Below are 12196 nucleotides of genomic sequence, written 5' to 3'. Positions count from 1 at the left end.
AAAAATGTTAAAGATGTCCATTAGGCCCAGTGAATGTAGGCCAAAGATAAGCTCTCTGCAGAAAGAGGTACTAAAAAGCCACCCATGTCCACTGCAGTTCATAGGAGGGTCTTGTCTCACCTGGGTCCTGCCCCCTAAGCACCTCAGCACCATCCTCTGCCTTCCTCTTATTCTGTGGCTTTCTACATTGGGCCTCATGTTACTCTTGAGTTGCTTAGAATCCCAAACTCCCATGGATGTTCCAAGTGTTAATGGAGTTGAAATTATTCTCACTTTAGGACAGTTTTGGAGAAGAGGGTTGTAGATGACTCTGAAACTTCAGCTTTTTAATGTTGAACTGAATTGGTTGGTACTTTCAGCCAGGGAATAATGGCATTGATAATTTTAAAAAATTATATTGGACTTTGGAATGTGTTTTTGTTTTTTAAACACATTAAGTTTTAAGGTGAGTATTGCTTTGTTTTAGTTTTTGCAGAAGAGAATGCATCTTTGTTAGCATGTGGCAGCTGGTGATCAGGGTGGTGGCCTAACTCAGAAGTGCTGTCAGCACTAGCCACAGTGGCCTTGAGTTTCTTATAATAATACCTCAGTCACTAACAGATTATGTAGCAGGAGGTAGCCCTTCACAGATAGATAAGAGTGGGTCATCCTGTGCTCCTCTACACAGACCTTTGCCTCTCCCTTGACTGGAGTAGTGGAGTAATGGCTTATATCTACATTTAACTCTGTGCATTGGTGTGAAAATATCAGACCCCCTGGAACTGGAGTTACAGACAGTTATGAGCTGCCACGTGGGTCCTCGAAATTGAACCCAAGTCCTCTGGAAGAGCAGCCAATGCTCTTAACCACTGAGCCATCTCTGCAGACCCCAAGTAATGGCATTTAAAGGTGGGGTTAACACAGAATTAGGAAATACAAAAAGTAAAGAGATGACTGTAGAAGGGAGCTTTGTGGAACCATGAACAGTAGGTCTGAGGGCTCTGATGTGTGTGCCATTGCCTGACCAACAAACCCACACTCTTGTCAACAGTGCTGACCAGCAGGAAGGACAGTCTTTTTATAAAAATCTTACATGGCTGGGTAGTTTGGGCTTCTCTGTACTAGTCAGTTGGTTAAAAATAATTGAAGCTGGATTTGAAACCACTCCAGCTGGTAGTTGTGAGTGGTTGGCTGCTCTCGAGTGGCACTGTCCTCTTATGTTGTGACATTTTGTTGCCAGTTGGGGTCCCAAATCAATCTTATTGTAGGAATGCAGCCAGCATGGTGTTCTTTGGGTTTTTTTGTTTGTTTGTTTGTTTGTTTGTTTGTTTTTGTTTTTTAATATATATATATATAAAGGAGTATTTTGTTTGCAACAATTTTAAAACTATCCACCTGTGATTTGCTTTGTTTCCTTTTTGAGACAGAGTCTCATGATGTAGCTCTGCCTAGCCTGTTATTGATTTTTTAAAAATGATAGAAATCAGAAATAGCCACTTAAAGTTTGTTACCAAGCTTTTAAAAAACAAACTTTTCCTGTGGGACACAGTAATTCATGCCTGTAATCCACAGGAGGATCGGAAAGTTCAAGGCTATGGCTGGCAGATGACTTGTGATATAAAGCACTTAGTGTAGGAACATGAGGGCCTGCATTCAATCCCTAGGACCTGTGTAAGAGCTGGGCATGGCAGATACCTGCAACCCAACCTCAGGGGAGAGTCAGGAGGATCCCAGCCTAATGGAAACAGTGAGCTCTGGGTCATAACATAAACCTCTGATCTCCACAGGTACCCACACATGCACTGCACACACAGAAACACACAGGTGTGGGGGGGGACGGGACCACAAGGTGTTTAGGGCCAGCCTCAGCTGCTTTGCAAGATTGAGGCCTAGACTACAAGAAACATCCCCCTCCTATTTCACCCCCCCCACAAAAAAAAACTACTTTAATCTTAGCAGATTTCTTTGAGAGCAGTCTATAGCAAAAGAAGGTGCCATTGCTGCCCACACTTTTTTCCTCAGCTGCTTTGCATGCTATCAGTAGGCCTGCAGAGATTTTATAAATCCTGAGTGCGTGGTGCAAGCAGCACAGACGTGTTCCCAGCCTTGTCTTGGTGGCCATTTACACCCATCCCACATTGAGGGAAAGCTGGTATGAGCACCATCTTTCACTCAAAATAGACTTCCATTCTCTCTGGGGTGTCATCGTACCTTGACCACATAGGTATTCTACAGGAAGAGGACCACGGGAGAAGCCTTCAAACAGGCCAGTAAGGTGGCTCCATGGGTTAAGCTCCTGCTGCAAAGCTTGACCTGAGTTTGATTCCCAGAACTCACAAACAGTGGAAGCAGAGAACAAACTCCCCACAAATTTGACTTCCACATGTGTGTCATGTGTGTGCCCCCCAAACACACAAAATTGGTTAGTCAATTAAGTAATCAATTAATTAAAAGAATATCAAAGCATGCTGATGTCCTGTTGGGTTAGCCCCTCTCCCAAGATTTTACTGTGCTGGTATGGTTGGATTGGCTTAAGGCCTTTTCCATTTTTTCTTTCTTAAAGATTTTAAGGATTAGTCTAGCTACCAAAGAGGTTTTAGTTAGTTCCTTCCACAGAATATGTTCAACTTACTTTGGTGGGGTTAGGTACACGTTCGGGGGAGGGGGGGTAGTAGGCTACTGTAGAATACTGCTATAAATATAATTTCTATATGCTGTGGGCCTTATTTGTCCTTGAAAAAGTGACAGTGCCTATGAATGTAATACATGGTCTTAGTAAAAGCACATTCACCAGTGGAAATGTCAGTTGGGTAATAGATTGAGTATGCCAAGTAGATGACTAACTAGATCTGCTGCCTTACTCTGTTGCTTTAAGTGGTTCAGATGCCTCTCTGCAGTGTTGCATATTCATAGCTTGAGTTACTATGTTGGTATGTTGCTTTGGCCCTTTGTTTTTTAATGTCTACCTAAGGATAGCTTCTACCACACTTGTCCTACTGCCCCCCCACCTTTGTCAGCACAAGCCCCTATGGCTTCCATTGCAGCTTTCTACCTTGGCTCTAAGATGGAGGAGTCTCCAGTCCTTCAGCTCCTTCATTGGAATGAAGCCAAAATATGTGCACAGTTGGTTCCTGTGATGCTACTGTTCATGTGAGGGAGCTAGATTGTTAAACTTGGGTGCTTTGGACTGCGTTATTGGGTTGGTTTTGTTTTTACAGTATCTCATTTTGTAGCCCAGACTGGCCTCAAAGTCTGATTTTTCTGCCTCAGTCTTTCAAATGTTTGGATTATAAGCATGCATCACCACACCCAACTCTTAAGATTTGTTGTTTTAGTTAAATACAAAGAGCTCTGAATTTTGACTAAACCCCCAAACTAAAAATTGGCAAGGACTTAGATAAAAATGGAAATTAGAAATTTTTTTGTGCTGACTTTTAGAAGTTGAATGTGTCTGTCTTTGCTGTCCCTCCAGCGAAGAGAGTATTTTAGAAGTACTGCTCTTTCTTTCCCAGCATTGACAGACAGACAGGGCCTAGAGGTAGTGTGGAGTGACAGGCACATTCTTGTGTGAATGTCTTGTCAATGTAGCTAGGGTGAAAGCAAGAATGTCCCCAGCCCTGGAGCTGGCAGGTACTGAGTCTCCAGTAAGGAACTTTCAGTGGTACATCTTGCTAATGAGTTCCACACTCAGCAGTCTCCTCATGCTTAGGGTGTTCCTTTGGAGCCTTGGAGCCTCAGAGCCTCGGGTTTGGTCACTCTGTTGCTCATTCTCTTAACACATTAGCAATGCTGACTGCTATTATGAAAGAGTGTGCTACCTTGAGAGCTGCCTTTTCATGCCTGCATCAAATGTAATCTTACTGACATGATCACCTTGGCAGGAGTGGTGTCATTTAGTAACTTGCTAGTGTTCTTTTATTGAGCGGACATTCTAGTGCCTGCAGTGCCGTTCATAGAGCATACTAGTACTTACCAAGCAGGGGAGAAACAGAAGCTTGGGAAACAGGGCTTTGTCGAATAGCCTTTTCTTTGTCATAGTGCCAAGGAACTAGTGCCAGGGAGCAAGATTGGATGTTCCGAATATAGGTTGTCAAGGGGCTGGTGAGATGGCTCAGCAGGCAAGGAAGCCTGGAGAGCTGAGTTCCATCTCTAGAACCCCTGTAAACATGGAAGGACAGAATTGACTAAACAGTTGTTCTCCGGCCTCTATACATGTGTTATGGAACTTGGGCTCCCCCCCCATACACACACACACACAAAATAATTTTTTTTAAATAAGGAAAACTTCATTACAGATAAGGTAGTATAGCCAGAGAGGGAAGCAAAGTGCAGACCTCAGAGGAGGGGCTGCAGGTGTGTGCAGGGGTGGGTACAGTCTGCTGTGACTCTTGTGTCAGAGCAGTCTGTGTTCAGCCCAGAAGCCCCAGAAGAACTCTGTGAGCAAATAAGGGTGGAAGTGAAGACAGAGGCAGACAGTGAGGCCTTAGCTTTGTATTTGAGATGAGAAACCACTAGGTTTAGAAGGAAAAAGTGACTTAATCCCATGTACATACACGGCAGGGTAAGCTGCCTCATTGACATTATTCATAACCCACTCACAAGCTGTTGACAGGTTTGGTGAGGAGTGGTAGGGTTTCTTTACATGGTCAGAGTGGCATGGCAGTTGTGAACAAGATAGAAAACAGCCAAGGTTTTAGCTGAAGAAGAATGTAGGTAGCATTTCTGACCTTCTAGTACCTCAGAAGGGCTGTGTGATGTAGATCAGGAATTCAGGCTGCACTTAGCTGCAGATGAATGGGTTGGGATTCTGATCCCCTATGAGGCAATGAAATCCTCTCTAGCTTGCTTTATTAATTCTTTCAGATTCTTATGTTGTGGGTGTCCTCAGACTCACACCCTCCATTAACACACAACTGAAGGTCTGCCTGCATTGTGCTGTTAGTAATCATAATTAGCTAAAACTGTCTGTAGAGAAAACATTGTAAACTTAGTGTAGTAACACACTCCAATAATGTTAGTTGAAGCAGAAGAATCCCGAGTTCAAGGCCTGGCTAGTCCAAAGTGGGGACATTATAAACACTTTCCTGGAGGGAGGGTGCTTCACAGCAACAGTTTAGCAACCATGTGTAAAGGAGCCACATGTCTAGCCTTTCCTAGTTTACTCCACAAAACTCTCTTCCTTATTCAACGGTATGATTAACTCTTGCTTTGGGGTGGGGGTATCCTATGGCAGTGGTTTTCAACCTTTCTAATGCTACAACCCTTTAATTCCCCATGTTGTAGTGACCCCCAGCCATAAAATGATTTTGTTGCCATTCATAGTTGTAATTTTGCTAATGTTACTGTAATGTAAAAATATCTGTGGCCTCAGAGCGGTAGTGACCCACATGTTGAGAACCACTGACCTATGATTTCTTTATATCCTAATTGCACTTAGACAGGATTCCTGGAAGCAGCTAGATTTCTGCTGTCTTCATTCAGGCCAGCTAAACTTAAATTGTCCTGTTTCTGTGCCCTATACTCTGGCTGTACCCCAAATACACATTGGCTTAGCATGATGTGTACTGGTTTGCTAATGCCAGGCTATGAAGCATAGCTGTAGAGTTGGCAGAGGAACACATGTCTTATCTCTACTCAGAACACTTGTACTAAAGGCACAGAAGAGCAGGCCTGGGACACAATATAAAGAACTCTAGATCTAGAATCATTGTAAGTGTCCTTCCAAAATAGAACACTTCTTACAGAATTGCACTGACTGTTCATTGTCATAGGTGCTAACAGTGAGGGCTATTCTCAGTGCTATGCTAGTCAGCCAGTTTCTGATTAGCAAGCATCACTTGACCGTGAATGGTGAGCAGTTCATAGTGGTGATTTTCTTAGTTACTGAGTTGACTACTCTCTGTGGTGCAGGAAGGCCACATTTTCAGAGTCTTTTATTGGTCAGGGGACTCTGACTTAAGAGCATTTATGACCAGTGTCTTTCTTGGTATAGGCAGGAAAGTCAAGACTGAAGAGAAATGGTTATCTAGAAGGCCGACCTCTGTGGTGGCTCACGAGTGATTCCTTGGGTAGTGTTTTACCCCACAGGTCTGACACATACATGCTATTTTTTTTCATCTGCACTGCACTTCTGCCTTTCCCCTTGAATGTAGTAATTCATCCTTCCTGTGTGATTCCTGGGGATGCTAGTCCTGAGGAGTGGAACCACCAGCTAACTGGGTGTGCAGCCAGAGAGTGGACTCTACATTGACTGGGTGTGCTTGACCACGTAACTGTTATTTCTGGGGTTTTTTGGGTTTTAGTACATTGAAACAAAAACTGATTGTGATATTTTTTTCCATAAAAAATGCTGATACAAAATGTCCACCGCTTTTCTCTGTTAAATAGTTTTTACATTTTTATGCATATAGGTTACAACCTGCCATATTCATTCATCCAGTGATGATGAAATTGACTTTAAAGACACGGGTTTCTCACAGGATTCCTCTTTGCAGCAAGTGAGTCACACCTAAAGCTTTGCTATTTATTTTTATCTTAAGTGCATAGTTTAGCTGCCCTTGGAAATCATCATCTGTCATGGTGTTAGAATGTGGTTTGGGATTGCTACCAATTAGGCAAAAATGATTGAAGCAGTGAGAGCTGGGGACTCGCCAGGTGGGCTTATACTGTTATGTTCCTGGGTAACAGTGAGGAATGATGGGTGTTGGCAAGCACGCCATGAAACAAGTAGTCAGCAGGTCACCTCCCATGCTCATTCTGCAGACCTTAATGGCAGTGCTGTGTTAGATTCCTAGAAGAGACCTTGGTTAAGAGTGACAGAAATAAGAATTAAGCATCTGAGTGCACTTGGTGCATGCCTCTGAACCATGTGAGGTATCTAGGTAGTCCTTCCTCAGTGCGGCTTCATTATGTCATGTGGCATCTAAATGAAGTTTTAGTCAGAATTGTTCTTGCCACTCCTGCCCCAGCTTGTCTCCATTTGTTAACTGCATTTAATTTTTCTACAAAAACAGAGGACTTATCATACTTTGGTCATTCTTAGAAAACTGACAGTTGATTTTACATTTCTACTGGGAGTTGAGTTTGAGAGTTCAGAATAGAAGCAGATGGCCAGCTGTTGATGGGAGAAGGCTGTGCTTAGCTGTCCTGGTCCAGGCATCGGTGTGACAGTAGGAGTAAGGAAACACTGCCACACTATACTAAGTGGTACTTGGCTTCTTTTTGACTCTCAGCAACACTTTGTATTGGGGTCAGTGTGAAGCTTCAAATTCTCTGCAGGGCTGTTTTTTGCTTCCAAGTTGCATGCCCATCACATTCCAGTATTGCAACTGAGCAATTGCTTGCTTTTGATACTGAAGAATTTTAGCTTTTTCCAGCTAGCTAGATCTGATGTAAAATTTTAGTACTTGCTGGTCTCCCTATCTTTCTTGACACCAGCTCCTGTGGGCAGCCATTCCCCTAAAGTTAGAATGAGGAAGCACTGTGGAGAAACATGTCTTCTTGGAGAACACACCTCTTGCTCAGGAAGCACTGGCTGCCTAGGAGCCCTGTGTTGTCAGTGCTCTGCACTGTCCCACTTACACCGGAGACTATTTAGACAGTCAGCTGGACCAGGCTGGAGCCCAAATAAATGCATTACTGTAAACCTAGATTTGTGCCTGTTCAAGTCTATTAAGAAAAAAGATGCCTGGACTAATGAGGTGGCTAGCCATTGAGATGCTGCTGAGCCTGCAGACCTGAGTTTGATCCCCAGAACCCACATGGTGGAAGGAGAGGACTGAACTGACTTCCACAAGTCATGGGACTTTGACCTCTACATATACACACTAAATAAATTAATTTTAAGTATATGAGGAGAAAAAGGATACTTTTAATATCTTCCTATGTTGGTAAACTTTGTCATACATACCCTGCTCTCGATGCTGTAAATCAAACTGAAAACTTTACATATGCTAAATTTACAGCTACTGATCTAATCTAGATGTTATTTTTAGGGATCTCGAAAGTAGATTGCCTCACTTTTTATGATACCTGGTTCTAGAGCCGTGTCTGTTTGAGTGTCTTCTTATGTTCAGCCCAGTCACAAACTGGTTTCCTGACATAGCCCTGGCCAGGACCCTCAGCTTAGGGGCTCCATCCCTGCCTGTGACCTCTATAAGTAGGGAGTCATTACTGCTCACTTTTATTGACATGTGTACGGTAGCTCGTTTTTGCACACTTACACTATAAACCAATCATGGACTGTTTTGAAATGAATCTGATCCAGAATGTGTTTCTGGAGAAAGAAGGTCTAGGTTAACCTAACAGTGTCATCATAGTCTCTACTGTCAGCAGAACGTCAATCTGTAGAGAGCAGCTTGTTAATCTTCTCATTCCTATTTAAAGTTGGGCTTCCTGCTCAGAGCCCCTAAGTGTGCAGAATGTGGGACAGTTATTAACAAGGTAACCCTGTCAGAGATGTGGCCCTGAGCAGTGAGCCAGTGTGCCTCGGGATGTGTGTGCCTCTGCCAGTTTTGTTTTGCTCTAGTACTTCCCCCAAACTTGGCTTCCCAGGGGTGGAGAGGGAACGAGCTCTTCCCCTTTACTGTGTGATAGGTGTCGGAAATAAGCTGACACCTTTAGCGCCTCTCGTCACACACAGGCTTGGGACAGGTCACACTGAGTTCAAAGCAGTCTCAGTGCTCAGGGTGGCAGTACTGGACAGTGCTCCTTAGTGTTACTACAGCCAGGTGTGTTGTTCCAGGTTAGGACAGGTGAATTTTCAGCACCCTTGCATGTGGAGTGTGGCAGCTCTTCACTTGGCTGTGCTGGCTTCTGTAGCAGTAGTGTAGAAAGTTGTACAAACAGAAAGTTCTTTGCTTTACTCAGAAGCTGTGCTAGACCAAGAACAGAGGAGGACTCTCTGATCCCAGCTTCTGTCAGTTGTTGTAGCTCTATCTAGGTGCATAGGGCCGACAAATAAAAAGTACATATAGGTACATGTGAATGTATCTGTATGTGTCCATGTATGTATGCATACATTTGCAGTATATTTGCTGTTGTGTATTTACTGGTGAAGTGTTGAACTTCAAGGAATATTTTTTCCCATTAATATCTAAAAGAATTGTATTACAAAGGGGTTGGGGATTTAGCTCAGTGGTAGAGCACTTGCCTAGCAAGCGGAAGGCCCTGGGTTCGGTCCTCAGCTCCGGCAGGAAAAAAAAAAAGAATTGTATTACAAGTGGCATGACAAGTTTGAAGAAAGCCAATCTATGACAAGCAGCTGGGAGGGCCCCTTGCCTTGCTCTGGGACTAGTCTAGATAAGTCTAGAGCCTATCTTGTGTTGCTTGCTCAACAGATTTCCCATGGGTCCTTTACACACCTGGGAAGTATTGAGCATCTATTTTCCTGCCTCGTAAGCGATAAGGCTCCAGGTCAGAGGACCTGAGCTCCTTTTGCTGACGTTGCTGTGAAGGCTGCCTGTCCTTTTTCCCTTCTGTTCCCCGAGCACTGGAACTGTTTCCTTTTCTCCCACTCTAGTCAGCTTCCTGTGACTGCTTCAGCTGTACTGCAGACCTTACGCAGCGCAGAATTGCCACTGCCTCTTTGGGTACCCTGTGAATACCTGTCCCACAGCCAACTGCCCACTGTTCCCGTACGCCCACGAGCTCATGTCATGCCATCTCTGTGAGCCTGATGGGGGAGGGTGTTGTCTTGCTTGAGAGAAAAGTGAAGCTTGAGTTGGTTAGGTTTTCCTTGTTTTTGTTTATTTTCACACCTAAGCAAAATATAATTTCCAAAGCCAAACATGAAGTTTATTTTTAAATTACATACAACTTGGATTATCCATGCCATAATTCCCTGCTATGAGAGTTAGTGTGGTCAAGATGATCGACAGAGGTATTTCTGCCATGCAGGGTGGGAACTGGGCTCTGCTGAGGTAAGGATCCAAGGAGAAATCTATTGATGCCATTACAGCTGCCTCCTTGGCAACCAGTGTCCTCAAAAGCCCTCATTAGCAAGTGCTGCTGCATGGGTCCCACTGCTGGTTCTGCCCTTGACCACATGTAGTATTCACAGGGTGGTCCTGTAGTCCTGTATTCATTGTGTGGGTGAGAGTGAGGAGGTGAGGCTGTACTTGGTATCTTTGTGTAGTGAGGGCAGGTTTCCTGATGACATAAGTAGATTGTTATATATAACATTCCCCTATTTTCCACCTGGGAAGACTCACCTGAGCCTGATGGAAATAGAATTGGCTCCTCTGTAGACCTTGCAGTGTTTAGGCTTTTCTGAACGATTTCTGATGAGGTTAAAGCTTCCTGCCCTGTCTCTCAGGTAGGCTATGTAGAAGTGTTCTTCTCAGACTGTTTCAGCCTCCAAGACTAGGCCAGCCAGCATTTCATTTGTAGGTTCATGACTATGTCCATCAATCTTTCCTCCTCTGATGCTATTTTTGCTCTGGTGGATGGGAGTGGGGATATGATGGGGGCCAGGGAGGGTGGGAAGTTGGGGGTGGTGTGTTATAGTTTAGAATGCTGTTGGTTGTGTCTAGAGATGATGGTGCTTCTGATAATTTCAGACTTACATGTCTCTCACCTCTTCACACTAAGGTTAACCCAGTTCTCTGTCCTGAGACTTTATAGTAGTTGCTTTTTAGTGTGACCTTTTAAGTATTTGGAGCAGTTTGTGTATCACATTTTAAAAATTCTCCCCTTTGGGGGAAAATGTGTCTGAAATTATTTGATTTTTCTTTTTTTAAAGAAAAACACACCAACTTTTAAAGCCACATGGCTGTGTGAATTTAAGTGGTTTCTGGAACACAAATGGGCAAATAATGTATAGAATGTCATTAGAATCATGATGTCACTGTCACTGGTCCTGGGATTGCCAGGCCTTTTCTGATTATCAGATGCAACAAATGACGTCCAATTTTATTGACCAGTTTGGCTTCAACGATGAGAAGTTTGCAGATCAAGACGACATTGGCAAGTGAGTATATTTTCCTGATTCCTTAATGACCTCTCACACATGCTTTTTGAGAACTGTTTCCACAATTCCCGTGGCTTCTTGGATTCTGTAACATCCCTGAGTTGGGAGATCCACCTGTCGCTTACTTGCAGTGTCCAACCTTGAGCCTAGGTAATTAGGAGGACAGCTCAGAGCCACACTCCAGGGACCCTGTGAGGTGGGATGTTTTTGAGATGAGTCTCACTATGTTGCCCCCTGATAGTGTTGAAGTTGTGACCTCAAGCATCCTCGTGCCTCAGCTTCCTAAGCATCTGGTACCATAGATGCCTGCCCTTACCCTCAAGTTACTTTTTTTTTTTTTTTTTAAATAAAAACCCCAGCCATCATTCTGCTCTTTTCAGCATATGTAATAGCATTACTGAGAGTAAGTCAGTAATTCTTTCCCATGTTGCTACCTGGTCAGGTCACTGACTGTATAGCATGTTGTTGAGTATTGCATTCATTCCTGCAGATGACCAGGGCAGTAGGACCAACCCTGCTTGCATGTGCTCTCTGCTCTGGGGAAGTCCCTGTAAGGATGTTGGGTTGTTTTGCAAGATCAAGCACTCTAACCATTGTTCTGCAGTCAGGGTCAAATGCAGAGAGGGAATTAGAAACTGGCAGAGCAGTGAAAGGAAATGTACAAGGAGATTGATTGGCAGAACTGAGAGCCAGCATCTAGCATCCTGCCTGGGAAGGAGGACACATCTCAACATGGGGTTCATGGATTATTGAGAACAGGGGTGAAGGGAAGACTTTGCCATTGTGATTAGATCTCAGGTGATGACTCTCACCAAATCCACTGTGGCACCATAACAGTAGTTTGCAATAGTTGTTGGACTTCAGCCAATATAGGCAACTTTACTACACATTTGAGTTTGCAGTCTGGGAAGGTAAAATCTTTTCACAGCACACTGCATGAACGTGCTATGCTGGCACTCTGGAGCAGAGGCTCTACTGCGAGCAGCGAGCACTGAGGCAGCCAGCTGCCCTCCCTGTTGGCTCATTCTGTCCCGAAAGAACAAGAACACTGTACAAAGCCGTTATGTGTTTGCCGTGTTAGCAATCTACACAGGATCAGAACACACACACACACACATACACACACAGTCCCCACCCCATCCCCACTTATATCTTGGATTTTCCCATCTAAACTCTTTTAAGTGTTAAGTTCAGAATTAGCATTCTCTTTTAGAACATAGTGCTTGGGCTGGTGACTGGTTAGAACTG

At 43.9% G+C, this 12196-nt stretch overlaps 1 protein-coding gene across 10 annotated transcripts in view; it reads left to right on the top strand.

The window, feature by feature from the left end:
• Positions 1-12196, top strand: part of Ppp6r3 (protein phosphatase 6 regulatory subunit 3) — a 128009-nt gene that overhangs the window by 94314 nt on the left and 21499 nt on the right. For 2 of the 10 annotated variants that reach the window (XM_036200565.1, XM_036200555.1), the window contains exons 15-16: positions 6390-6476; positions 10902-10948. In XM_036200565.1, coding sequence (XP_036056458.1) covers positions 6390-6476; positions 10902-10948 — 134 coding nt within the window. Of the gene's footprint in view, positions 1-6389; positions 6477-10850; positions 10949-12196 lie in introns of all 10 variants that reach the window. The other 8 variants (XM_036200550.1, XM_036200541.1, XM_036200532.1 and 5 more) reach the window with 4 other exon arrangements.

The sequence above is a fragment of the Onychomys torridus genome, chromosome 1, assembly GCF_903995425.1.
Source record: "Onychomys torridus chromosome 1, mOncTor1.1, whole genome shotgun sequence".
Classification (NCBI taxonomy): domain Eukaryota; kingdom Metazoa; phylum Chordata; class Mammalia; order Rodentia; family Cricetidae; genus Onychomys; species Onychomys torridus.
Note: the sequence above shows the minus strand (reverse complement) of the source record. Positions and strands in the feature narration are given on the sequence as shown.